The following is a 24,853-nucleotide window of genomic DNA, read 5'->3' as shown; positions in this document are numbered from 1 at the left end:
TCAGCTATATAAGCAATTGCTTGTTTGCATCAGCTCGGCTAATAGACAACTGTGTGTGGGTTGCTTCCTTCGGAAGTTGGAGCATAGTCTTCCGGTTAGGTCCTCACTGTTTTATCTCTTGTGCCTAAGCTTTTGGGGCCTTGATACTGGAGGTTTTGCTTCCAGATCCCATCTGTGATGATTCTTGATGGAGAACTGGAAGCTGCATATTGCAGTTGCTTTCCTAGATGAAGGAATTATATGAGCAAGCCAAGGGTCGTTTGGAGTTTGGAAAAGATGAATGGTTTGTGCTACCACATTTTGCTGTTTATGTATATACGTAGAGACCATACTGCATCAAGACTCCTAGACTGTTTTTTATACTTCATCCTCAAGCAAAAGAGTACAATATGTCTGTTGTCATGCTCATTCCCAGGAGACAGGAGGAAGGAAACAGGGGCATACCCAAAACAATTGCTTCACACCTTTTATATAGTCGAGCACCTCCTGCGATACCTGCCCTTTGGAATCCCCTACCCTTGACAGGCGCCGTCTCTGTTGTCTTTTCAGTGCCTACTGAAATCCTTCTTCCAACAAGCATTTTAAGTAGGGATCTTTTCCAGCCTGCACCTGTATTGGAATGTATGTAAGTATTGTATCTGTGCTGCCTTGTTCCTGCCTTTACTCGGGCCTCTCCAGGCTGCAGAGAAGGTGTGGGAGGAGCTGCCCCAACAGTTCTATCGGACCATTGGTGGTTCTGTGAGGATCTGATGGTATGTGTGCTCCCTGGCCTGGGTTCACTTGGTTTAGTGTTGCTTCTGAGCAGAGTCATAGTGTTTTGTCTTGCGCTGTAAAGTATGGATAAGCTATGCACTTGTAGTTATAATGCACATGGGAAAATGCAATTATTAATTATCTGTCAAGGAAGGGTTTGGGGGACGAGTCAATGGGCAATAATTTTTACCCAAAGTCTTGCCTTAGTCGATCAGGCCAGTGGCCCACTTAAACTAGCAATTGTCTACAATAGAGATCAGCCAAACAGCACAGAGAAACTCAAAAAGAAGATATCAGAGTGGAAGTGATACATTGCTGCTTTTGTCCTCCGCACACCTGCTAATTGGGGTCGTGTCACCTCTAAATATAATCCGTTCTATTTGATTTATCATGCCTGATTGAGGCACTGATAGATATATGCACATAGGCTAGTTGCCATGACAACATCCGGTGGCAATGAGTTTCATAATTGATTATACATTAAAATAGGAAGTGCTTCCTTTTGTATGCCTTCTCTCTGATGTCTACTTTGCTAGTTAAATGAGTTCCAGCGTATTCAGAGTGATTTCCAACATACTGTTTTAAGTTCTTTAAATTCCTTCTTGGCTAGTGCCAACATGATGAGAGGTCTGCCAACACATACCGTGTTTCTCATAAAATAAGACGCACCTAGAAAATAAGCCATGGCAGGATTTTCCTGGGTTGAAAAAAATATAAGACATACCCCAAAAATAAGCCATAGTGGTGGGAGCAGGTCTGGATGGCGCCATGGAAGAGGAAGATGCCTCTCAGCGCCCGGAACTGGATGCTGCTGCCCCTCCAAAATGCCCAGCAGCGTGCGCCGCGCCAAGCGCCGACCCGGCGGCGGGACGTGGCAAGAGCCGCAGCATGTGCCGCGCCGAGCGCTGACCTGGCGGCGGGACCTGGCAAGAGCCGCAGCGCGCGCTGCGTGGAGCCCGGACCCAGCGGGACCCAGCACCGTGCCCTGCTGCTTATTTTCTTGAGTGAAATAAATATAAGACGGTGTCTTATTTTATGAGAAACACGGTATTCAAGTGTTCTTTTAGTCCCTACTATTTAGAAATTGAATAAAATCTGGGTCCATGTATAAAGGAACATTCGTAAAAGGAAGCAAGTGCTCTGTACCACTGTTGGTCATGATAAAAGAATATTCTTGGCCTGCCGTTTCAGAGTTATGTGTATAATACCTTAACAGAAATCCCCAACACCCTTTTTAATCAACTGTTCACCTAACCTTTGATAAGTCACAAGCAGTTGGACTAGGACAGGATTAGGTAACATAGTGCCTGCCAGATTTAATGGGCTAAAACTGCTACCAGCCCCAGCCAACATTGGCTAATGATCAGTGACGATGGGAGTTGTAGTTCAGCAGCATCTAGATGGTGCAGACACCTTCCTCTTAAAAAGAGAAGAGGGGGAAGAAGTCCTTCTGGATGGTGCTAGAAACTAGTAATTTGTTTTGTGAGATTAGATTAAATGTTGTCTTTGGGGAGCAAACTGTTTTCTTGTGGGATCCTATTTCTAAACAGCTCAAGCAAGTGTACCAGGATAAAACGTACAGACCCTTTTACCCCATGATGAAGACCTTCAGTCTAAACCAGTATTCATTTACAACAGGTGTTGTTAACCTAGTGGGCGTTTCAGGATTCTAGGTGGGCAGTAGGGGGTTTTATGGCACAAGCTGAATCCTCCTTCCATCGAGCACTGGTGGGCGGTAAGGAAATACCCCTGGTTTACAACATTGAAGAAGCACTTTCCCCTAATTTCTCCTCTCCCCTGCCCGCTGCTGCCCTTCATCCTCTCCCAGCAACTTTTCCAAACCACCAATTGAAATATATTATCAGCTTTATATGTTTTCTAAAGAACAAAATTCCCACCCATACCTATTCTACTATACCTTTCACATTACAGTAGTGTGCTTTAAGTTACACATAAGAAAAGGGATTGTCTCCTTTTTAAAATGGAGGGGGTCCACATTTAAGTGGTAATATGGGGCATACTTTCCGGCTAAATATTCCCACCCTCACTTCTTTCTTTCTTTCCTCTTCCCTCCCCCTCTCCCTTCTTCCCCTTAAACTTCACTTCCATTTTTTTTTTTACAAAAATTGCTGTGGCTGTGCTTTAGAAGATTAGTAGGTGACCAGTGTCTTTTAGAACAGCTTTTTTTAATCTGTTCCCGTGGTTATAGCAAGTGTTGCCTCTGTAGTGGAATAGTGTGAGCAGCTGTTAAAAGAAAGCCATGCTTTTCTTATTCCAGAGTTATTGTGACTTTCTGTGTTAAGCAAAATGGTATACTTTCATTTGGTTTCTATCTCTCTCTCCCCAACCCCTGTGTCCTAACATGGGATAGTTGAATTCAGCATTTTTCTGGGGGCGGGGAGTTTTTTCCAGGTCACTACAGTACTGCTTAAAATATTGGACATCACTTGTTTGCACAAAAGCATTGTTGCCTGGTTCTTATTTTAACGCTGATATTGACTTCCCTCTTATAATCTGTTGTGCTGCCAAACGTTTCCCCTCACGTTTCATCTTGCTGTCCTTAACTCTGCTGACGTTAGAAATCCAGTCTTTGTTAAATCAGTGTGTGTGTCTTTTTCTAGCGATTTGCGAGTTCTGCTTGATTTTCTTTTTTTAAAAACGCACTTTAAGAGAGTGGCATTCCAGATAATGCACCTCTCTTCAAAGAGCTCTCTGTTGGGTATTATGAAAATCTCTCTTTCGAAAGCTAGCATCACCTTTCCTCAGATAGCATAGTGTAAGGTTTGGAGAGAGAAACCAATCTGCTTATGCCCTTTTATTACCATGCAGCAAGTTTGGGGAGAGGACCATTAACCGTGGACTTACAGTTCCTGGATTTGGCTGCAACGATGCACTCTCAAAGTCATGCCATAGGACACTAAAATTTTAAAATGCAATTAATGCATTTTATACCTTAAGGCTGAATTAAGCTTAGCTCTTCTGAAGACAAAGGTCCGTATCCAACGTTCTCTGTCCGCTATGGGTGAGATCCCTTGTGCTAGCGGATGACAAAGTTTAAAAGTTGCCCAAGGGAAGAATGGATGTTCCTAAAGCCAAGAAGTGTGAACTTGAGCAGTGTGGTGATGCTCAATAGTGAAGCAAGTTGAGTCACATCAGCTTAAAACTGGGTAGGTGCAGACTTAGTATGAGCAATTTTTACTTGGTGAAAAATCCTTGATGTTTTTAGATGCAGCGATTTATCTGACATTCCCTGTTTGGCTAGTGCAAGAGCTCTTGTGCTAGCAGATAGCAGAGTTTAAAGGTTGCGCAACAAAGGAATCAAACGCAACAGTTGTGCTGTCAGAAGCTTGTGCAACAGCTGGCTCTTGTACAATCAGTTGCACGACAATCTTTTGGCAATGTACTCATGGCTTTATCAGAGCATCAGAGGTTAATCCCCTGTTCACTCCAGAGTGAATTCAATAGCCAAGATTTGTCTTAATTATCACACATCGGCAACTTGCTGGCAGAAGATGTTCGGTCCACTGTGTTCCTCCCCCTGAAGTCCCCAGATTTTCAAAGTAGCTTTCATTGTGTGTATCTGTTAGGTATGTATCAGCCTACAAGACTGTATACTGAGCTTTACAGAAACCCATTCTTTAGGGTTTGAAGTTTGACTTTCAAAAAGTCTTGGCTAGTCCCCATTTATATTAAGAATCTTGGGCTTGTTAACCTTCTTTCCTTAGTCCCCATTTATCTTAGGTTCTCCGGCTTATTATTTTTTATTTAGGTGATTACAGACTTGGAAGAGCAGCTGAATCAGTTGAGTGAGGACAACGCTGAGCTGAACAACCAGAATTTCTTCCTGTCCAAACAACTAGATGAGGCTTCGGGGGCAAATGATGAGGTAGTGCAGCTGCGAAGCGAGGTAGACCACCTCCGCCGCGAGATCACAGAGCGAGAGATGCAGCTTACCAGCCAGAAGCAAGTAGGTGTTCAGAATTTTCATTGTAAAGTCACTGGAGGATCGTGGGGCTTTGATGGTTTGCCTTCTCCTCAGGGTCAGGACTCTCCTATCGCCAGCTCTCGTCTCACAATTAAAAGCACACAATCCTGAATCAGATTGTGCCAGAATTGGACAACAGAAGCAGAATAACCTAAAGAATTGCCTGTTGGACTGGAGTGTAGACCAAATATGTGACCAAAATATAGGGTCGGGGGAGAGGAAAACAGAGGAGGGGGATCCCAAAAGTATAAGTAACCCCAAAAATGAGGTGCTGGTACACATCTATATATATATAAATGTAAAAGGTCCATGTTGGTGTGCGACAACTTTTCTCCAAAACCGCTTGACCGGTTGCGTTGAAATTTTGACACGACGTTCCATACCAATGTGCGAGTGTTTGCATAAACACACATTATATACATGTCTCACCTTTCACAGGTAAAAGCATGGTTTTTTTGGGGGGAACATAGCGCCCTCCAGTGGACGTCAAAGGTAGAGACGCAGTATCATTTGGTGCAGCAATAGCGCCATCTGCTGGATGTCAATGTAGCCTCAGCTGCTGCCATTGGCTGCATAATATCAGTGACATCACAAAAGAACATGCCAACCAACTGAATATGGGCCTTTAACAGAAAACAACACCAATGCGGGGGAACCGGCCAGGCCGCAGGGTTTGTGAGGGGGAGAGATAGAACCGTTGGGGTGATGGGTGCTGTCACGTGGAAGGAAGATGGCATCACACGCGGGGACTCTGAAGGGGGACTCTGACTCCATTTAACAGACTGAGCCACAGCAACGCGTGGCCGGGAACAGCTAGTACATTGATAAAAGTGCCATTGGTGCCAGCACAAAACGACGGCCATAGGCAGCAAAAAGAGAGATGCCAGTACTCTGTACCAATAAGTACTGTCATAGGGGGTGGGGGGAGCCAGAGAGTGAACACCTTATTTACGCGAAACAAAATAAAAAAAATTCCTTCCAGCAGCACCTTAGAGACCAACTAAGTTTGCCATTGGTATGAGCTTTCGTGTGCATGCACACTTCTTCAGATACCCTGAAACAGAAGTCACCAGATGCTTATATATAGTGAGAGGGTTGGGGGGGGGTATTACTCCCTGCTTGTGGAGTACTCCCTCACACCTTATTTACTAATCTTGATGGTGGCAAGATTTTACTGAGCCTTTTTGCTTGGTGAATTTCACACATCTGCTCTATTGAGGGATATTAGAAAATCTGATTCACAGATATCTTTTTTTAAAATATTAACTTCTAAAGTGGTTGTTGTGAAGCTTTTATTTATCCATCGTTCGAACCTTACCCAGAAAGATACAGGAGGAGCATCCAAAATGTTGGCGGCTGCTATTAAGGCATGTGACAAACTGATAGCGGAACACAGTACATCACTTAGTCAACAGCAAGTTGTCTAGTCAACTCTACAGACTTTGATTGGCAGTGGACTTTGTACACAGTAAAATTGAATGGAAAAGATATATGTATGAGACCTTGCTAATGAGCACAAGAGATTCCATCCATAAGCACAAGAGCACAAGGAGACATGTCCCCATTGACATAGCTCACCATCTCATGTTCCTGTTTCCTCAGCCTTAGGGTTAGAAGAAGGCACTGAAGGGGAGCCATTTAGCCCAGGGGTCAGCAAACTTTTTCAGCCGGGGGCCGGTCCACTGTCCCTCAGACCTTGTGGGGGGCCAGACTATATTTTGAAGGGGGGGAAAGGAATGAATTCCTATGCCCCACAAAAAACCCAGAGACACATTCTACTCATATAAAAACATGCCGCTTCCCGGACCATCCGTGGGCCGGATTTAGAAGGCGATTGGGCCGCATCTGGCCCCCGGGCCTTAGTTTGGGGACCCCTGATTTAGCCTATTCAAGCATTTGTCTTCACACCACCACATCACACAGTTCTACGAAAAATTATCTCTCCAAGGGGGCTTGCTTTGTTGTGCTTTTCATTTCTTCAGACCAGGCTTTCAAATTGCTGGTGGGATTTTGGTGTCGGGTTGTTTGCTTTTTACACCACCTCTTTAATGTGTTTCTTGTTTTTATCGCTTGCTATATTTTTGCCAAATTGTTTATAAGCCAACCTGATCCTGGTTTTAACTGAAGGGCAGAAAACAGATACAATTTCATGGAGTATTTTGACTTGAAATAACGGCCATATTTGATGTCAGAGCAGTAAAGATTATACGGCACAACACAATATATTTTTTTGTACTTCTGGGGGATTCTGCAGTTTCTCTGAAGCTTATCAGAGATACCTGAAAAATCATCTCACTCCTTAAATACCCAATTGGTCACTGTGATCTGCAGGTGAGGGCCTTATCAAGAGGACCAACCTTTAGTGTGGTGGCCCCTCCCCTTTGGAATTCCCTCCCATTAATTAACAGGCACGGTCTTTCTTTGTCTGCATCTATATTGGAAATCCTTCAAATGTGTTTTACATGTTTTATCACTTCTGTGTCTGCTTCCTAGGGCACCTTTGGGAGGAAGGGCAGAAAATAAATAAATTAAATAAAGGGGATTTCCAACAAGAAGCCAGTTGGGGCAGCCATTTCCTTGAAAGGCACATTGGCCACACCACTACCATAGTTCTTTGCCACATAGAGCTTCAGGAAGTGTTTTAGGTCATGCTTTTTCAGGCAAAAAAGGAGCAGACATTTGCCAGGGAGCCCTCCCTTTTCTTTTGCAGAAGTCTCAAAATTAAACTTACTCTTCTAAGTTAATCAGTGGGACGTCACAGTGAACACCATTACAGTAAAAGTACTGTGATTCTGCTTTTTGTTGTTTTTCTGCTCAGAAAGCAATTCAATAGAAATATCTACCAACAAATAGTCTCAGTTCAGTTAGGTCAGATTCCCACCCCACCCCTGGAAGTCAGGGGTACAGCTGCATCAGTTGCTCCATTGTGGACCACTTCCTATTGCAGTCATACCTTCGATCTCAAACGCCTTGGCTCCAATTGGCTCCCAAACGTTCAAAACCCGGAAGTGAGTGTTTGGTTTTCGAACGATTTTTGGAAGCCGAACGTACGGTGCGGCTTTCCGATTGGATGCAGGACGTTCCTGCAGTCAATCGGAAGCCACTTTTCAAATGGTTCTGGGAGTCGAACGGACTCCTGGAACACATTCTGTTCGAGGACCAAGCTATGACTGTAGTCTGTTTTACTTGTTCTCATGGCACCCCTTCTTTGTTTGACCTTGAAGAACACCACCAGCCCCCATAGCCCTGATCCTTCCTTTTCCTTTGTTTTAGCTGCTTCTGGGCCGAGGATAAGAGTTAGTATGACCAGCTAAACTGACTGTCTGTGTTCATGTATTATATTTGGAGAGCCCCCCCCCCCCCCACTTCTTGATCTAGGAAGGTTTCGCTCTAGAACGCCATCATGAAGGAGGCTTATTTTTGCAGTGGTTCAGAGGTAGAGCTTAGAAAAGTGACGAAAGGCTTTGTTTTTAGACGATGGAGGCCTTAAAGACAACCTGCACGATGCTTGAAGAGCAAGTGATGGATCTGGAGGCTCTGAATGATGAACTGCTTGAGAAGGAGCGCCAATGGGAGGCTTGGCGGAATGTTCTGGGGGATGAGAAGACCCAGTTCGAGTGTCGGGTTCGAGAGCTGCAGAGAATGTTGGATACAGAGAAACAAAGCAGGTATGGACTTTTGTTTCTGCATGCTTTGTTGGAGAGCTCTGCATAATATAAATAAAGCAATAAGTAAATACAGTGGTACCTCAGAAGTCAAACGGAATCCATTCTAGAAGTCTGTTCAACTTCCAAAACGTTCGGAAACCAAGGCGCAGCTTCTGATTGGAAGCTGCGTCGGATGTGCGGGTTCCAAAGAACGTTCACAAACCGGAACACTCACTTCTGGGTTTGTGGCGTTCGGGAGCCAAAACGTTAGACTCACAAGGCATTCGGGATCCAAGGTACAACTGTACTGGGTTGCGGAGGAACATAACCTGCTGGATCAGGTCAATAACCCATCTAAATCAGCTTCTTGTCCTGACAGTGGTCAGCCAGATGCCTGTGGTAAACTGGCAAGGAAGGCCCACTTTCCCCTCTTGTGGCTTCCAGCAACTGGTACTTAGAAGTATTGCTAGCTCTGAAGTTCTGTCCCAGAACAAGCAGTCACATCCTGATTGCTCTTAATTTTAGGAACTGGAAGTGGTGCCCAAGGGCTTGCCTTCCTCTTCATTTGACATCCTTAACCATTTGGTTCTGCCTCTGCCATTGGGGACAGAATCTTCAACCAGGAATTTGCTGCTGGAACGGACTCAACAGTTAGATGTCCATGTGGCATCTACACTTGATGGTGCAGAAACATAGTTGGTGCACGACATCCCCTTTGGGACAAATTGATTTGGCCACCATCGCCCATGCCTTATCAACATCCATGTTACAGTTCCTCAATGTGCTGGGGGTGGGGCTGCCTTTGGAACCCTCTTAAAACTACAACTGGTCCATAATGGTGGCCTGACTACTGGTTGAGGACTTGCTATGCTTAAATATTCATATTAGCTTCCAATTTCCTTTGGGTGAATTCCAAATTGATCTACAGAGTTTCAAACTAGGAATCTTTCAACTAGGGCTTTGAAATGCCAAAAGACCTGCCTGAATTCAGAAGGAGGGTTCTGATGAAAATGCGAGGAAGCATTTCACCTTTTGGGGGAGGAAGGCAGTGCTACAGTCTTCGTCCTTTTGCTGGCCAACATGTTTATTTTCTCCAAGTGTCTCTCGGAGAGATATTGCAACACAACTCATTGTTCCGAGGCAATAAAAATGGCAACCCACAGCAGCAAGCATCCAGGAAGCCATCCCCACTCACGTCTCTACTTTCACAGCCCCCAAGCAGGGGCCATGAAAGCTGAGGACAAAGATTAAAGTCCAGGCCTGCCCTAGTTTTAATATGGATTATACTGAGTTACAGATCCCTTTTTATGCTTATACAAGGGATGTGGAATTGGAAAACAGCCACTCTGGTGATTTGCCAACTGTCTTCTTCTGTACTGCCATATGGCGCTAGGCTTTGATTCCAGATTCTCACTGTGGCAACTTGGATCTCTCTCAGCACAGCAGGTGTGGATACGTTATGTGGTATAATGATGGCTTTCTTTAAAGCAGAAGTTTGGAACAGTTCCTATGCATTGATCCCATCTGATACCACGGGATCCGTGGAAGAAATCAGTTCCCAGGAAAGGAGTCTTTAAGAAAATGTATTTCTTGTTTTTAATGCAGGGTGCGAGCTGATCAGCGCATCACTGAATCCCGTCAGGTGGTAGAGCTTGCTGTTAAAGAACATAAAGCAGAAATCTTGGCTCTCCAGCAAGCGTTAAAGGAGCAAAAACTCAAGGCTGAGAGCCTTTCCGACAAGGTTAGTTAGTTGTTGTTTTTTAAGCACCTTTCCATCATACAGCGTTAACAAAATCAGCTGGACCAGAGGCTACATCACAGCCAAAAAAATCCTTTAGCATGTGTCAGAGGGTCGTCGTGGCTACTCTAGAGTAACTCCGCTTGAGTCCAGTTTGTCTTCAAAGACGTTTATTGTGCTAATTATTTACAGTGTAGAGACAGCTTAAAACATGACCTCTCATCCCGAATCAGAATCCGGCAATGGCGTACGTCTGTTCCTATGCCAGCAAAGTAGTCGGGGCACCCCAAAACGCCTCCCCCTTGACCTATGTCTTGGCGCTCTCCTTCTTGCGCCGGAAGGAGCGATGCCCTTTCAGGTTCCTCCCTGAGCGGTTGGTGCCCTGGCTCTCCAACATCCCTGAGCCCCTGTCTGCATCTCTCCGCCCCCAAGCTTTCCCATTGTTCCTCCCTCTGATTTCTCTCCCCCTCCGAGTCTCTTCCTCCCCCTCTGGCTGCTTCAGAACCACTGGTGCTCTCTGTACTTGACGAGGTGGACGTCAGGATGGTGGGGGCTGGCTCCCTGTAGGGAGTCACCCTTACAGCATGTTATAATTATGGCTCTGAAATGCCAAAAGTCTGGCCAGAGTTCACCTTAATTTGGCTTAGATGCAATGAATGCAAATCGCTCTTTTCATGTGTGACAGTTACTGTTTCTTTGATACGTTGCATTGAATATATAATACGTTTTGTAGAGTAGAGACATGTCCCTGCTCACATGGAGCTTATAGTCTAAAATTTAAAGAGGCGGGGAGTGGGCAACTGAAGGAAGGGGACATAGGAGCCGCTTGAGAGTGGAACTGAATGTCAAGGGAGGGGATCTTGGCTGGAGATATTTAATAAGACGGCCATCTGCCAGGCAGTGAAGTTGTATTAAGCTGGAGGCCTCCTAGAAAAGAAAAAAAAATAAGATCATAAGAAGAGCCTGCTGGATCAGCCAGTGGCCCATCTAGTCCAGCATCCTCACAGTGGCTGACCAGGTGCCTGTCAAAGACATGCAAGCTGGACCTGAGCACAAGAGCCCTCTCCCCTCCTGAGAATCTCAGGAAGTGATATTCAGAAGCGTTGCTGCCTCCAGCCGCGGAGGCAGAGCATAGCCATCACGGCTAGTAGCCATTGATAGCCTTATCCTCCATGAATTTGTCTGGTCCTCTTTTAAAGCTATCTAGTGGAAGTGAGAAATGAAGCTACTTAGGTGTTCCCAGAGGGAGTTAAACAGGGCAGCAAGGGAGAAAGGGTGGAGTCCTCTAAGAAATTAGGAGACTTTAGGGCAGCTGAGTGTGGTAGAGCTGTAGGAGCAAAGGGGAGGACCCATAGCTCAGTGGTTGAAGCATTCACCTTGCAGGCCAAAGGTCCCAGGTAGAGTTCCCGACATCTCCAGGTGTGGCTGTGAAAAAGGTTCCCTACCTGAAACTCTGGAGAACTGTTGCCAGCTAGGATAGATAATGCCCCGCTAGATGGACTTGATGGTCTGACTCTGTACAGTGGTACCTTGGTTGTCACACTAAATCCGTTCCGGAAGTCCGTTCGACTTCCGGATCCCTTCGAACACCAAGGCGTGGCTTCCAGTTGGCTGCAGGAGCTTCCTGCACTCAAGCGGAAGTCGCGTTGGACGTTCAGCTTCCAAAAAACGGCCGCAAACCGGAACACTCACTTCTGGGTTTGTGGTGTTCAGGAGCCGATTTGTTCGGGAGCCGAGCCATTCGACAATCAAGGTACTGCTGTATAAGGCAGCTTTGTATGCCTGTTGGAAGATAAGAAAAATGATGGAGATCCTTTAAAAATAAGGATCAGTTTGTTCCCAGTGGGGAAGGAAGTGTTAATGTCAGTATATCTGTTCTATCTAGCTTAATGATTTGGAGAAGAAGCACGCAATGCTGGAGATGAATGCGCGTAGCCTGCAACAGAAGCTTGAGACAGAGCGTGAACTCAAGCAGAGGCTTCTGGAAGAGGTAATACTCAACTCCTAATGAGATGCCATCCATCCGTATTGGGAGAGATTATGAAATCGCCCAGCTTCACACAGTGGGTATTTTACACCACAGACTTTACTGGTTAAATAATAACTCCATCTTCCCTGGGAATTACAATTTTTATGCATGCACATATTTGCTTGCTGTTATATCCTGCTTTTACTTTCATCATGGGGCATGCATCTGGTGGTCCCCAGGCAGTCAGCCATCCAGGCACTGATCAATCCCAGGCTCACCTAGCTTCATTTAAGGTGGTGTTGTGTCATTGGCCTTCAGTTTGTACTCTGAAATTCTCTGATGGTGGGCAGAAGATGCAAGATGGGGTTACTTAGCAGGGAATTCTCAGCATCTCGTCAAACTTCAGCTCCTAAAACCATCACAGATAGTGATGCATAACTGTTTTAGGCTGTATACACCTCCCTGGAAGTAGATCCTATTGAATTCAATGGGGTTTACTTATGAGTAGACATGTAGAGGATTGCACTGTTAGGTTTTGAGGTAGAGATCTGCTCTCAGTTGTCTTGGAAGCTGATTTTAACCCCCATGTGTTGCCCCCCCTTCCTTAATGAAGAAGTCTGCCACTGGAAAGGCAAATAAAATGACACTGCTGTGTATTTATGCCGGCTAATAATACTCTATTGCCAAGTCTCAACCACCTTGACCTTTTCTATATACTGTATCAGTCTTTAGGGTTTTTTTTTATTTTTGTGCCTTTGGAAAAGCAGTGGATTCTATTTAAAATGCAGACTGCATGGGCATAGTTTTAAGGCCAAAAGGGATTTAGAACATGGAATATTACCAGATCCTCTAATAGGAATATATTCTCTCCACTAACTAACTAAATGCTGCATAAATACACTCTACTTGATCTGCACAATTTGTTTTCGATGACTTCTTCATAGATTTTTGGATTTTTGACTCTCTTTCATCATTGTGGACAAGGAAGGGGTAGATGAATGTCTTCGAATACTCCTGCACCACAAAAGCCCATGTTCCACATCCAATAATTCTGTATACTTAATGCATATTTTTTCTTAATCCTTACTTCGTTTATTCTGAAAGGTTTTTTTTTTTAGTATTTTGCAAGAGTTTCTGGTCTCAGGGAAGGGAGACCAAGCCACTACAAAAGCCACTGAACTCACCCCCCCCCCCATTTATATACCTACTCGACCACGTTAATCTGCAGAACTGACACTAATTCTAGTTCTGCATTTGTAAGAAATTGATCTGTTAGTGTGGCAACATCCACACACTTTGGAACTCCCTGTCTGTTGACATCAAGCAGGTACTGTTCACTGTACTTTAGGCACCTAGTCAAAGCATATTGGCTTAGACAAGCTAACCCAGAGATGTAGGGTGTTGGAAAGTGTTTTGATCTGTTCTCAGCTTATTGTTGATTTTAATTATTATGCTTTGAATATTTTAATGGAGCTGCTGTAACTGTTCTTATTGATAATTTTACTGCTTTATTCTTTTTGTAAACCTCCTTGGGGGTTCTTTCCTTTTCCCCTTGAGGGCCGCATTCCCTTCTGAGCAGCCTCTTCCAAAGGCCCAATATCAGTGGTGGGTGGGGCCAGAAGCAAAAGTAGGTGGGCCAATGAATGTAAATTTAACCTTCATGCAGTGGGCTAGTTTCTACACACACACACACACACACAGCCATCTCTCATCTCCATCCAGGCATCCAAGAAGCATTAGTGGAGTTCAAGGACACATGCCAGTCAGGCAAAAACACTTGGGGTGTGTGTGTGTGAAGCAGAGCCAGTGAGGGTGTGTGGACTGAGGAGACTTCTGAGGGCCACATAGAGAGGCCTAGAGGGCCACATTCGACACCTGCCCTCCCCAGTCTGAAGTTCACTACCCCTGAATCTGGATTTCTCCTTCTTACCAACAGCAAGCAAAGCTGCAGCAACAAATGGATCTACAGAAAAATCACATATTTCGCCTGACTCAAGGCCTGCAAGAGGCTTTGGATAGGGCAGATCTTCTGAAGACTGAGAGGAGTGACCTGGAGTACCAGCTAGAAAATATCCAGGTGAGAAAATGCAATGCCTTATGCTCTGGATTTCACACATCCTCCACTGGGATTGTTTTGCTGTCTACATGGACATGTGTCACAATATATGGGTTTTTTCTATCTTTCCTTTTCATCCTTTTTTTGTACTTCAAAGGTTCTCTATTCCCATGAAAAGGTGAAAATGGAGGGCACCATTTCACAGCAAACCAAGCTCATTGACTTTCTGCAAGCAAAGATGGACCAGCCAGCCAAAAAGAAAAAGGTGAGAGGAATCAGGTGGTTGTTACACATGGTGTTTCAAAAACAAACCTAAGGCTGGAGTCCAAGGAACACTTGCAGCTAGTTCCGTGTGCCCCAGAATCCTGCTGGGTGTGCACAAGCCCCCTGTGTGTGCCTGAAGTCTGTCTTTGGAACCTGGCCTAAATGATTAGCCGCGGTGTCTTGATATTAAGCCATAAGCTGAAGGAAAAACATGCCCAAGCTATAAGAGGATGCTGTAAAGACAGTTTCGGCACATGATGGTGGAGTGTTTTGCTCTTTCTTCTCTGAGCGAACCCACTTGGAACAATTTGGGGAAAGTGCATGCCTTCCCTGCTTTTATGCTGAAATGTGGGAACAAACCGTGGAAATAAATGTTTGCAAATAAGGGCAGGAGTGGCTGTTCAGGTTCATCACGGCCGGGTGTCGCCTTTGTTACTAACAAGCTCTTAGACCAGGCATCCCCAAACTTCGGCCCTCCAGATGTTTTGGACTACAATTCCCATCATCCCTGACCACCGGTCCTCTTAGCTAGGGATCATGGGAGTTGTAGGCCAAAACATCTGGAGGGCCGCAGTTTGGGGGTGCCTGTCTTAGACAGAGATGAGGCGGCAGTGGAGATGGGAGAGCTGTACACAGCATTCTCCATCCGCTGACGCAAATCCGCACAACAGATTGCTCAATCTCTTGTGAAATAAAGTTAGCAGCCTGCTTATACATTCCCTTGCACAGTGATGTCCCCCTGGTGCAAAACATTTCACCAGCGGAACAGACATGCCACTAAGCAACTTCAGCTTTTAGCGCCCGTTGGATGCCACCCACAGAATTCTCCGTCGAGGTGGATGGAAAATGTTAGCAATTGCCCAGATAAGCTTCTCGAAAACCATTTGAGTGGGGGAGAGAGCTCCAGGTTCTCTCCACTGCCACACCTTAACCTCTTTCTTTATCGAACTGAGGAATACCATCAGACCCTCTGGTCTGCAGTTAGTTAGGTTTCCCTGCCCCTAGTTTAAACCGTCACTTACTAGGAGTTAGGAGCTGTCTGTGTGTTTCTGTTGCTAGGGCCTGTTTAGTCGACGGAAAGAGGACCCTTGTTTACCCACACAGGTTCCTCTGCAATACAATGAGCTGAAGGTGGCGCTGGAGAAGGAGAAGGCCCGTTCTGCTGAGCTGGAGGACGCCCTTCAGAAAACGCGCATTGAACTCAGATCTGCTCGAGAGGAAGGTAGGGGGCTACTGAAAAGTTGCATCTGGAGAGAAGGACCGTTTTTAGTCCAAACGCCTGTCTCATGTTTTTGTGTTTTCTGTAGCAGTGAAATGTTTTTTTCTCTTCCCCCCCATCCTCTCCCCCCTTTCCCCCTGTTTGCTGTTGAGGATCCAATAGAGCAACACCTTTGCTGCAGGCTGTAACTCTTAAGGCTGCGTTAGAACCACGGCTGCTCCTTGTGCCGGGGAGGAGTTGACTAACTATTTATGTGTATCTGTAGCTGCCCATAGGAAAATTACAGACCACCCTCACCCATCCACTCCTGCCACGGCCAGGCAGCAGATCATCATGTCTGCCATAGTCCGGTCACCAGAACACCAGCCCACGCCCATCAGTCTGCTTGCTCCTCCCTCAAGCCGCAGAAAGGAGTCTTCCACACCAGAGGGTAAGGCTTTGAGGGGGTGGGGTGGGTATGGGAAGAGTCCCCATCCCTTGATTCAACTCAACACCCTCCTTTCATCTATGCACCTTCTAACCAAGCATATCCATGAGTTTGGCAACCTTAAGGGAATCAGGAGGCTTGGAAACTTATTAGAGAGAGAGAAATATAGATATATATTCCCGTGAAAATGAAAATGACCCCCCGCCCCAATCATTTCCTCTTCTATCATGACCCAAGCCTTCGTAATCATTCTTTTCATAATATTCTTCAACCTAAAAGTCTGGCTTGACCAAGCAACAAATAACTTAAATGGAAATCGGTTGAAAGGGAGAGAACAAGTAGAGTCTTCTTAAAATAAAGGAATAAATTGGCTGCTATTAGATTCATTCTGCAAACTACAAGTTCCAGAGAAAATGAAAAGTTGCTTTTTGTTTTTGTTTTCCATTTCAAGGACCACCGTCGCTTTGTCACACAGCAAAATTATTTGCACGTAGGAGGTGCCAGGCTCGGTCTTATGCATTTCCCTATTAAGAGAGACTCGGTAGCAGGGCCTGGGGTAGGCTTTAGAGCAGCTCAATATGAAGTTCATAATAAAGAAATAGTGAAAATGTCAATTCGGAAACACAAATCAGCTGGGATGATGGCAGGCATAGGCTGGAGTGGCGGGAAATTCTGTGCTTTGCTGCTTAAAAGTACAAGTGTTGTATGTAAGGGTGATCTCTTTATTTTAATCACAAGCACACTTGCTAGGGAGCAAACCTCCCACTAAACACAAAGGGACTTGATGCTTGGCAAATGTCTATAGAATTGCACAGTTTGTCCATAGAAAGAGAGTTAAACCCTTCTGTTCCCTTTCCCTTTCAAGTGTATATAGAAATGCTGAGCTCTTTGGGGCTGGTCCTGCCTCCTTGCAGGATGTTTATTTTATTCCAAAGTGCCACATACAGTGATGGAGCTGTATACATAATAAGCAGAAGATTTTGGTTCAAACAGAAACGACAACATAAAGAAGGGGTTTCTTCCTAGTAGAAATATGCTGAAGTAGCACCTCTTTACCCTGGCCTTTGATACTTGAGATACATGTTAGGACCCACCCTGTTCTCTTGATAGTGATCTGTCTTAATAGTTTTCAATGCTGCCTTTTTCTTCCGAAAAATTGAACTTTATACTTCCAACAATTTGTCAGGTTTTTCCCTAATTATTGGTGATAAGTTTGAATAAGAGGCTTTCCCGTCTTACCCAGCTGTGGTTATCCTAATATCCTGTACTTCCGGTCCGAACTCGTTCTACAGCTTCCAAGTCTCTTTCATGAGCCGTTCCTCCTACTTGCACCCTCGGGCATTATCTTGGATTATTCTAATTGAAAATCTTGGGTCCTCCTTTTTTTGCCTAGGGTGGCCAATTTCCTGTTGAGCCATCTTTTCTCAAATGCTGAGCCATCTCTCCCCCCCCCCTGCAAAACCCCCCCAATAATGTGTGACGTGGCTTTCAGGAACCCTTTTCAGACAACCTGCTTCTGCAGCTACTTGGCTGTCTTCCATGCCCACCCGTGACTATTCCAGTATCTCATGCCATTAAGATTTTGTTTTAGCTTTCCAGATCTGTTTAGCCGCTAGGACTTGAACCCTTTGCCGCCTAAAAAATGACATTCAGCGTATACACAAGTTATCAGCTCTCCAGTGTGTGTGACTTCTCCGTGTTTCTTCTGCGGTGCTTGTCTCCCTTTTATTGATGTCTGAAGTTCATACGGCTTGTCTGCCAGGTCTGTTGGTGTACTTGTCCGTGTGATTCAGTCATGTGGTCTAGAGCTGGTGTACCGTTGTGCCCGGTCTAGAGGCCTTGCAGGTCTAGGGCTATTGTGTACTGTTGAGCTGAGGGAAAGGCCCACAGCTTAAACCTCTTATTGGTTGTGAATATGATGTATGCCTTTTAAAAAAGCCCTGTCTCTTAGCATCAACCCCCCCCCCCAATTTAAAATATAGGAATAATTCTGGCATACCTTATAACATGGGTGATGAACCACAGGCCTTATCTGGCCCATCAAACCTTCTCCAGCGGCTTGCTAGCTCCAGTGCAATTTATCTGCCCCACTCCCCCAGTGGCATTGGGAATTATCCCTCTCCATGTGCTCTGGTAATAGAAAGGAGTTCCCGGCAAATGAAGAAAGATTTCCGTGGCTCTCCTGTCTGGAAGACCAAGCGGTCAGAGAGCCCAGTGATATATCCGCTGAGCAAGAGGGAGGAGAGTTTTATCCTTTCTCCCCGCAGAGAGGGGGCTATGGTGTGTGCATAAGTGTGGGGTGGCCATACCCCCCTCTAGCATTCAGGCCCCCAAGGGCCTTTCAGAAAGGCAGCGTGGCCCTTTGGCCGGATGATGTTAGCCTCCTGTGCTTTACACAATAATCAGGATTGCTGAGATAATTACGTGACGTGCTTTGAACCCTCCAAGCACTATAAATGCTAGTTGTTATTTCATCTGCAAAAGTTAAAATTAACTGGCTGGCCTGTGATTTTAAACTCCGGTGTGCCTCAGCTCTAAACACTTGGCACGTATTAACTTTCCTGCCAAAACCCGAGTATATATCTTGAGTGCTAACAGCAGCGCTGCTTGAGTCTCGCTGCTCTTAAATCACCATCCTTTCTTACTCCATGTTGCCGCATGAAACCCATTCATTTAGCACTTATTTCCACAGTGCATTTTATATTTTTTTTGTAGAATTGGCGCGATCTCTCTGCCAAACCTCTGAAAAACAACAAATGGATTAGGTAAAGGTAAAGGGACCCCTGGCCATTAGGTCCAGTCGTGACCGGCCCTGGGGTTGTGGCGCTCATCTCGCGTTATTGGCCCGAGGGATTAGGTACCACTGTTTAAATAAGTAAGCAATTGCATCCGCATTCAGTTATTTGTGCTTAGGGGTGGGAGCAGCCTGTTTCAACGGAAATCAAAAGGCTGCTTTTCTGCCTCACACACTTGTGACAGCAGTGCTTGGTGAAATGGGGACGGGCAGCTAACTCAGCGGTAGGGTGGGCAGGCTGCAGGTCCCCAGCTCAATTCCTGAAGCCTCCAGCTCAAGCCATCAGATAGCTGGTGACAGGTGGGACCTTTACCTGTGACAATAGAAATCCACTCCCAAACAGGATTGGGCTAATAGTCTGAACTAGCAAAACACATCTTCTTACATTCCTAAAGTCTCCTTTTCACATGTGTTGGCCAGTTGAGTTCCAAGTACAGTGGTACCTCTACTTACGAATAACTCTACTTACAAATGTTTCTACTTACGAATGGAGCTCCGTCCGCCATCTTGGATGCGGTTTAGATAGGATTTTTTCTACTTACGATTTTTTCTCCCAATGCATTCCTATGGGATTCGACTTACAATTTTTTTCTACTTACAAATGTGCGTTTGGAACGCATTAAATTCGTAAGTAGAGGTACCACTGTATGTGTGCTGCTTCTGCCACCACCAGCCATATGCTTGCTGGTGACATGCATATTAAGTGCCTTAGGGAGGATTGTAAAATTTACCACTCTGCGCAGTCCTACCTAAAGACCTTTTAGTTAGGTACCAACCAAGGCAGCCGAGAGAGAAGGAAGTGCTGATAGCTGCCGAGCTGCTTTTAACTGTGCTTTGCTACTTGCTCCTTCCCCCCCCAGAGTTTAATCGGCGTCTGAAAGAACGGATGCATCACAATATCCCTCACCGGTTCAATGTGGGGCTGAACATGAGAGCAACTAAATGTGCAGTTTGCTTGGATACAGTTCACTTTGGACGACAGGCGTCTAAATGTCTTGGTAAGAATGGCAAGGAAACAAAGGTGGCAACGAGGCCGAACTGGAAGAGTAATAATACCTAATGTTATGTCCATATTATCTAATTTTTTGTTCTCTTGGCCAATTTAGCTTGTTATCTGTGTTCCCTTTCATGCCAGCTCTGCCTCAAGAAAGGTTTTCACAATATAGCCCTATTTGTCCTTGTAGGCTGACAGATTTTTAAAAAACAAAAAAAATTTTTTAAAGAATTCCTTAGCAAAATGTTAGTAAACATTCCATAACATCACAACAGCTACACCAATGCCTGGTGATGGCTCATTTCCATCAGCTGGAGCCAGCGTCTCTTAATCACTAGCTAGAGTGGCTTCAAAGACTGCAGCCCAAATTTACCTCAGAGTTTGGAGAGTTTGGAGTTGGCTTTTCTGCAAATTCACACTTTCTCAATTTCATTCATTACTGTTCTAAGATCACAATAAGTATGTCGTCCCCCCCCCCCCAAAAAAAACACACACACCAAATTATCGTAAACTGCTTTAGAGACTTCATGAATTAGCAGTATTCATCCTGTATTCCTTTGGTCAATCCCTTTCTACTTATCGTGCCAAAATAAAACGGCAATGGAAAATGATGCACAGCTTCTCCTCTCTCTCTCTCTCTCTACAAAATGGGGCCCTAGGGCTCGACAGTAATGCCATAAAGTTCTCAGCTTTGTGGAAAAGGGACGTGGATGGATTTCAAGCATTTTAGGAAAACCTTGGTGACCTTTATTAAGCAGGCTTGGTCTTGGAGAACAAAGCTGATCATGTCTCCTGCAGAGGTACTCATTTCACAACTGCCACAGAACAAGCTCTTAGCTGTTACTTGCTGCTTTGTTGTTGCCTTGCTGCTGCTGTGGCTGCAGAGACCAGTAGCTCGTAACAGCTGACTCCCACGTGTACCAAAGCGACCTCTCCGAGTGCAGTCAAGTATGTTTTGCTGTCATCAAATGTTTACTAATGTTCTTTAACATTATTTTTAGTTCCAGTAAGTAGTCTTTTTGTTTCACTGGAGCCTGAAAGGTGTGATTTATAAATTTAACCTACAAACCTTTTTGTTTCATAGAATAATAAAAAGCAACATGACTAGAGGTGGAAAGACCTGGGGGGGGGACTGGAAAAATGGGGGGGCAGTTTCCCCCCTGTTTTTCCCCACAAAGCTGTATTTTTCCAGGAAAAAGGGGCTTTGGGGAAAAACGGGGGGGGGGGGACCTGGCTGTTTTTCCCAGGTTTTTCCCAGGCCTTCCCATTTCTAAACATGATCCAAGGCAAGCTTTCTACAGCCTATGTAGGCACAGTAACTCCAGATTCCTGGATTCTGCTTTCCTGTCAAGCAGCTGATGTATGTTATGTCAATCTAAGACTCTAGTAGCCAGTATGGTGCCTTCCAGAGGCTTTGGACTACAGTGGTACCTCGGAACTTGAACGCCTCCGTTCTTGAATGTTTTGGCTCCCGAACGCCAAAATCTCAGAAGTAAGTGCTCCGGTTTTCGAACGTTCCTCGGAACCCGAATATCCAACGTGGCTTCCGCTGTGCAAAAACCTAGCTGTTTTGGCCAATCAGAAGCTGCACCTCAAAACTCAAACGTTTCGGAAGCCGAACGGTCTTCCGGAACTGATTACATTCAAGTTCTGAGGTACCACTGTACATCTCTGATCAGCCCCTGCCGGCAAGGACGGTGATCAGAGATGATGAGAGTTGTAGTCCTCAACTTCTGAAGGACTACAAGTTGGCTACTCCTGATCTAAAGTCATGTCAGTAACAAGTCAACTTTCATAAACTGGCAGTCATTTTGGACTCACAGCTGTCCATGGAGGTGCAGGTCAATTCTGTGTCCAGGGCAGCTGTCTATCAGCTCCATCTGGTACGCAGGCTGAGACCCTACCTGCCTGCAGACTGTCTAGCAAGAGTGGTGCATGCTCTAGTTATCTCCCGCTTGGACTACTGCAATGCGCTCTACGTGGGGCTACCTTTGAAGGTGACCCGGAAACTGCAACTAATCCAGAATGCGGCAGCTAGACTGGTGACTAGGAGCGGCCACCGAGACCACATAACACCGGTCTTGAAAGATCTACATTGGCTCCCAGTACGTTTCCGAGCACAATTCAAAGTGTTGGTGCTGACCTTTAAAGCCCTAAATGGCCTCGGTCCAGTATACCTGAAGGAGCGTCTCCACCTCCATCATTCTGCCCGGACACTGAGGTCCAGCACCGAGGGCCTTCTGGCGGTTCCCTCGTTGCGAGAAGCCAAGTTGCAGGAAACTAGGCAGAGGGCCTTCTCGGTGGTGGCGCCTGCCCTGTGGAACGCCCTCCCAACAGATGTCAAAGAGGGAAACAACTACCAGACTTTTAGAAGACATCTGAAGGCAGCCCTGTTCAGGGAGGCTTTTAATGTTTAATAGATTATTGTGTTTTATTTTTCTGTTGGAAGCCGCCCAGAGTGGCTGGGGAAACACAGCCGGATGGGCGGGGTATAAATAATAAAGCAGCTTGGATAGGGCACCAGAAAGGGAAGAATGGATGTACCTAAAGCCAAGAAGTGTGAACCAGAACATGTGATGATACTGGGTAGGTGCAGACTTGAGTCCAAGCAATTCTGATTTTTGTGAAAAATCCTATAATAATAATAATAATAATAATAATAATAATTATTATTATTATTATTATTATTATTTATTATTATCTGTACCCCACCTATCTGGCTGGGCTTCCCCAGCCACTCTGGGCGGCTTCCAACGAAGATTTAAAATACATTTACCTGAAGTTTTTAAGTTCAGGTCTATATCCACCATTCATTGCCTGCAAGAGCCTTTGCACTAGCAGATGGTGGAGTTTAGAGGTTGAGCAATGAAGAAATCCAGCACTACAGTTACATTAGCAGAAGCTTGTTATGCAACAACTTTTAGTAGCATACCTTGCACAACAAGTATATACCGCTAAGCAACTAATTTGGTGCTACATTTGATAGCCCTTAAATCCTAATGTTTCTATAAGGTTTTCCCCTCTTCCCGTTCTACCCTCCCCCTGCCAGAATGTCAGATGATGTGCCATCCAAAGTGCTCAACCTGCTTGCCGGCTACTTGTGGCTTGCCTGCCGAATATGCCACGCATTTCTCCGAAGCCTTCTGCCGGGACAAACTGAACTCTCCAGGTCTGCAGCTGAAAGAGCCAAGCAGCAGCTTACGGCTAGAAGGATGGATGAAGGTGCCAAGGTACAAACGTGAGTCTCTGCGCTAAAATTGCTTGCCCAGAGCTGCTGGTGCTGCCGCCGCAGGAGGAGCCGCTCCGTAGACTGTAGCTGTGAAGCCGATTCTCTTTGTTTGCTGGTGAAAACTCCTACGGGAGGTTGGCTGACCACGCTAATCGGGAACCTTTGGCGCAAGCCTCTAACGCAGTTTTGTCCTCTTTCTGTGTTTTCAGAAATAATAAGCGTGGGCAGCAGGGCTGGGACAGGAAGTATATAGTTCTGGAAGGAACTAAAGTGCTTGTTTATGACACAGAAGCAAGAGAAGGTAACCTCTTAACATCTGACTCGCTTTCCCCGTCTCCTCTGACATGGCCTCTCAATGCATAACTTTGTCTGAACTAAAAACGTTTGAACTTTGTGGAAGTGGGGAGATTGGCTTAATACTCTAGGACATCACTCTTTGTAACGCCTCGCACTTGGAGAACCCTTTCTGCATCTGACCGCCAAGGAGCTGCCCCTGTGCGCCTCCAGTATAATCCCTACGATTGGCTGCATTTGCCGCACATATGGGGCGCTGATTGCTGTTGCGCCACACAAACTGACCATGCCCCCAACATTCTCTGTGACTGAGCCATTGATCAGAAGATCAGTAGTGACAGGTACGTTATCTTTCAGGGGTGCTTCTCTGCCATTACTGATCTTCTCTTCCCCCCCCCCCGAGGTACCCCAGAGCCTCCCCGCCCCTTAGGAACAAAGCGCAATTTGAAAACTTCTGCTCTAGTTGTCTTAGTGCCCCTCCAGGCTGGTGCTTTATTGTGGGTTTAGTTGGCAACATGCTGTTGAGACGGCAAAGAGTTCCTAAGCGGCAGATTGGTTCCGCTTTAGTCCATTCCACAATTCTTCCCCAAGGCTACCCTGTTATTGCTGTCCAGAGGGCCTATAGTGCAATGAAAGTGGGACAAAAATGATGCTGATTTTAGCACGAAGTCACGGGGTGTGCATTAGCTAGAAATGAAGCAGTATGATGACACCCCCCCCCAAAAAAAACCAACGGTATTGAAAGTGGAATTGTGTATAACTGATAGCATTTTGCGCACAAATCATTGTGAATGTGCAATCAAAAGTATGTCTGGAGGGGCCTTTTACCTTAAATTTGTTCCAGCCCTCAAGAATGACGTGAAATTTAATGTGTGAAGTGCCTTCTCCCCCCGACACTCGTTTTTCTCTCTGATTTCTTTGTCGTACAAGTTTCCATTCTCCCGTCATACTCTTGTCCTCCCACTTATATCTTTGCCAAAGCAGGGCAGAGGCCTTCGGAGGAGTTTGAGCTGTGTCCTCCAGACGGAGATGTGACCGTCCATGGAGCTGTGGGCGCAACTGAGCTCCTAAACACTGCTAAGACAGGTGAGGTCAATTGTGTTTCATCTGATGTGTTAACACAGGCATGTCAAACTTGCGGCCCTCCAGATGTTTTGGCCTACAACTCCCATGATCCCTAGCTAGCAGGACCAGTGGTTGGGGAAGATGGGAATTGTAGTCCAAAACATCTGGAGGGCCGCATGTTTGACATGCCTGTGTTAACACATCAGCTGGCTGTGGTAGAACTCTGGCTTTTTCAGGTATCTTTTTAAAAGAAAATAACGGTGTGGTCCTATTCGTTATTTCAATTTACCTTGATTTCTGAGGCTCATCGTTCCTGATTGCATTTTTCTCAAGATACCTTGAAGGGGGGGGGGACCCATGTGGCTGGGTTTTTAATGTTTTAATGTTTGCTGTTTCATCGTGTTTTTAATATTCTGTTG

The 24,853-nt window shown here is 45.5% G+C and overlaps 1 protein-coding gene across 1 annotated transcript in view; it reads left to right on the top strand.

The window, feature by feature from the left end:
* Nucleotides 1–24,853, top strand: part of CIT (citron rho-interacting serine/threonine kinase) — a 111,599-nt gene that overhangs the window by 69,978 nt on the left and 16,768 nt on the right. Inside the window, exons 25-36 of the mRNA XM_088659241.1 lie at nucleotides 4,523–4,720; nucleotides 8,213–8,406; nucleotides 9,991–10,126; nucleotides 12,009–12,113; nucleotides 14,029–14,169; nucleotides 14,306–14,413; nucleotides 15,517–15,634; nucleotides 15,897–16,061; nucleotides 19,713–19,850; nucleotides 22,896–23,076; nucleotides 23,285–23,376; nucleotides 24,354–24,455. Coding sequence (XP_088515367.1) covers nucleotides 4,523–4,720; nucleotides 8,213–8,406; nucleotides 9,991–10,126; nucleotides 12,009–12,113; nucleotides 14,029–14,169; nucleotides 14,306–14,413; nucleotides 15,517–15,634; nucleotides 15,897–16,061; nucleotides 19,713–19,850; nucleotides 22,896–23,076; nucleotides 23,285–23,376; nucleotides 24,354–24,455 — 1,678 coding nt within the window. The remainder of the gene's footprint in view (nucleotides 1–4,522; nucleotides 4,721–8,212; nucleotides 8,407–9,990; nucleotides 10,127–12,008; nucleotides 12,114–14,028; nucleotides 14,170–14,305; nucleotides 14,414–15,516; nucleotides 15,635–15,896; nucleotides 16,062–19,712; nucleotides 19,851–22,895; nucleotides 23,077–23,284; nucleotides 23,377–24,353; nucleotides 24,456–24,853) is intronic.

This window comes from Zootoca vivipara, chromosome 16 (genome assembly GCF_965207765.1).
Source record: "Zootoca vivipara chromosome 16, rZooViv2.hap1.1, whole genome shotgun sequence".
Classification (NCBI taxonomy): Eukaryota; Metazoa; Chordata; class Lepidosauria; order Squamata; family Lacertidae; genus Zootoca; species Zootoca vivipara.
The sequence above is the reverse complement of the archived record's forward strand: the minus strand, read 5'-3'. Positions and strand labels throughout refer to the sequence as shown.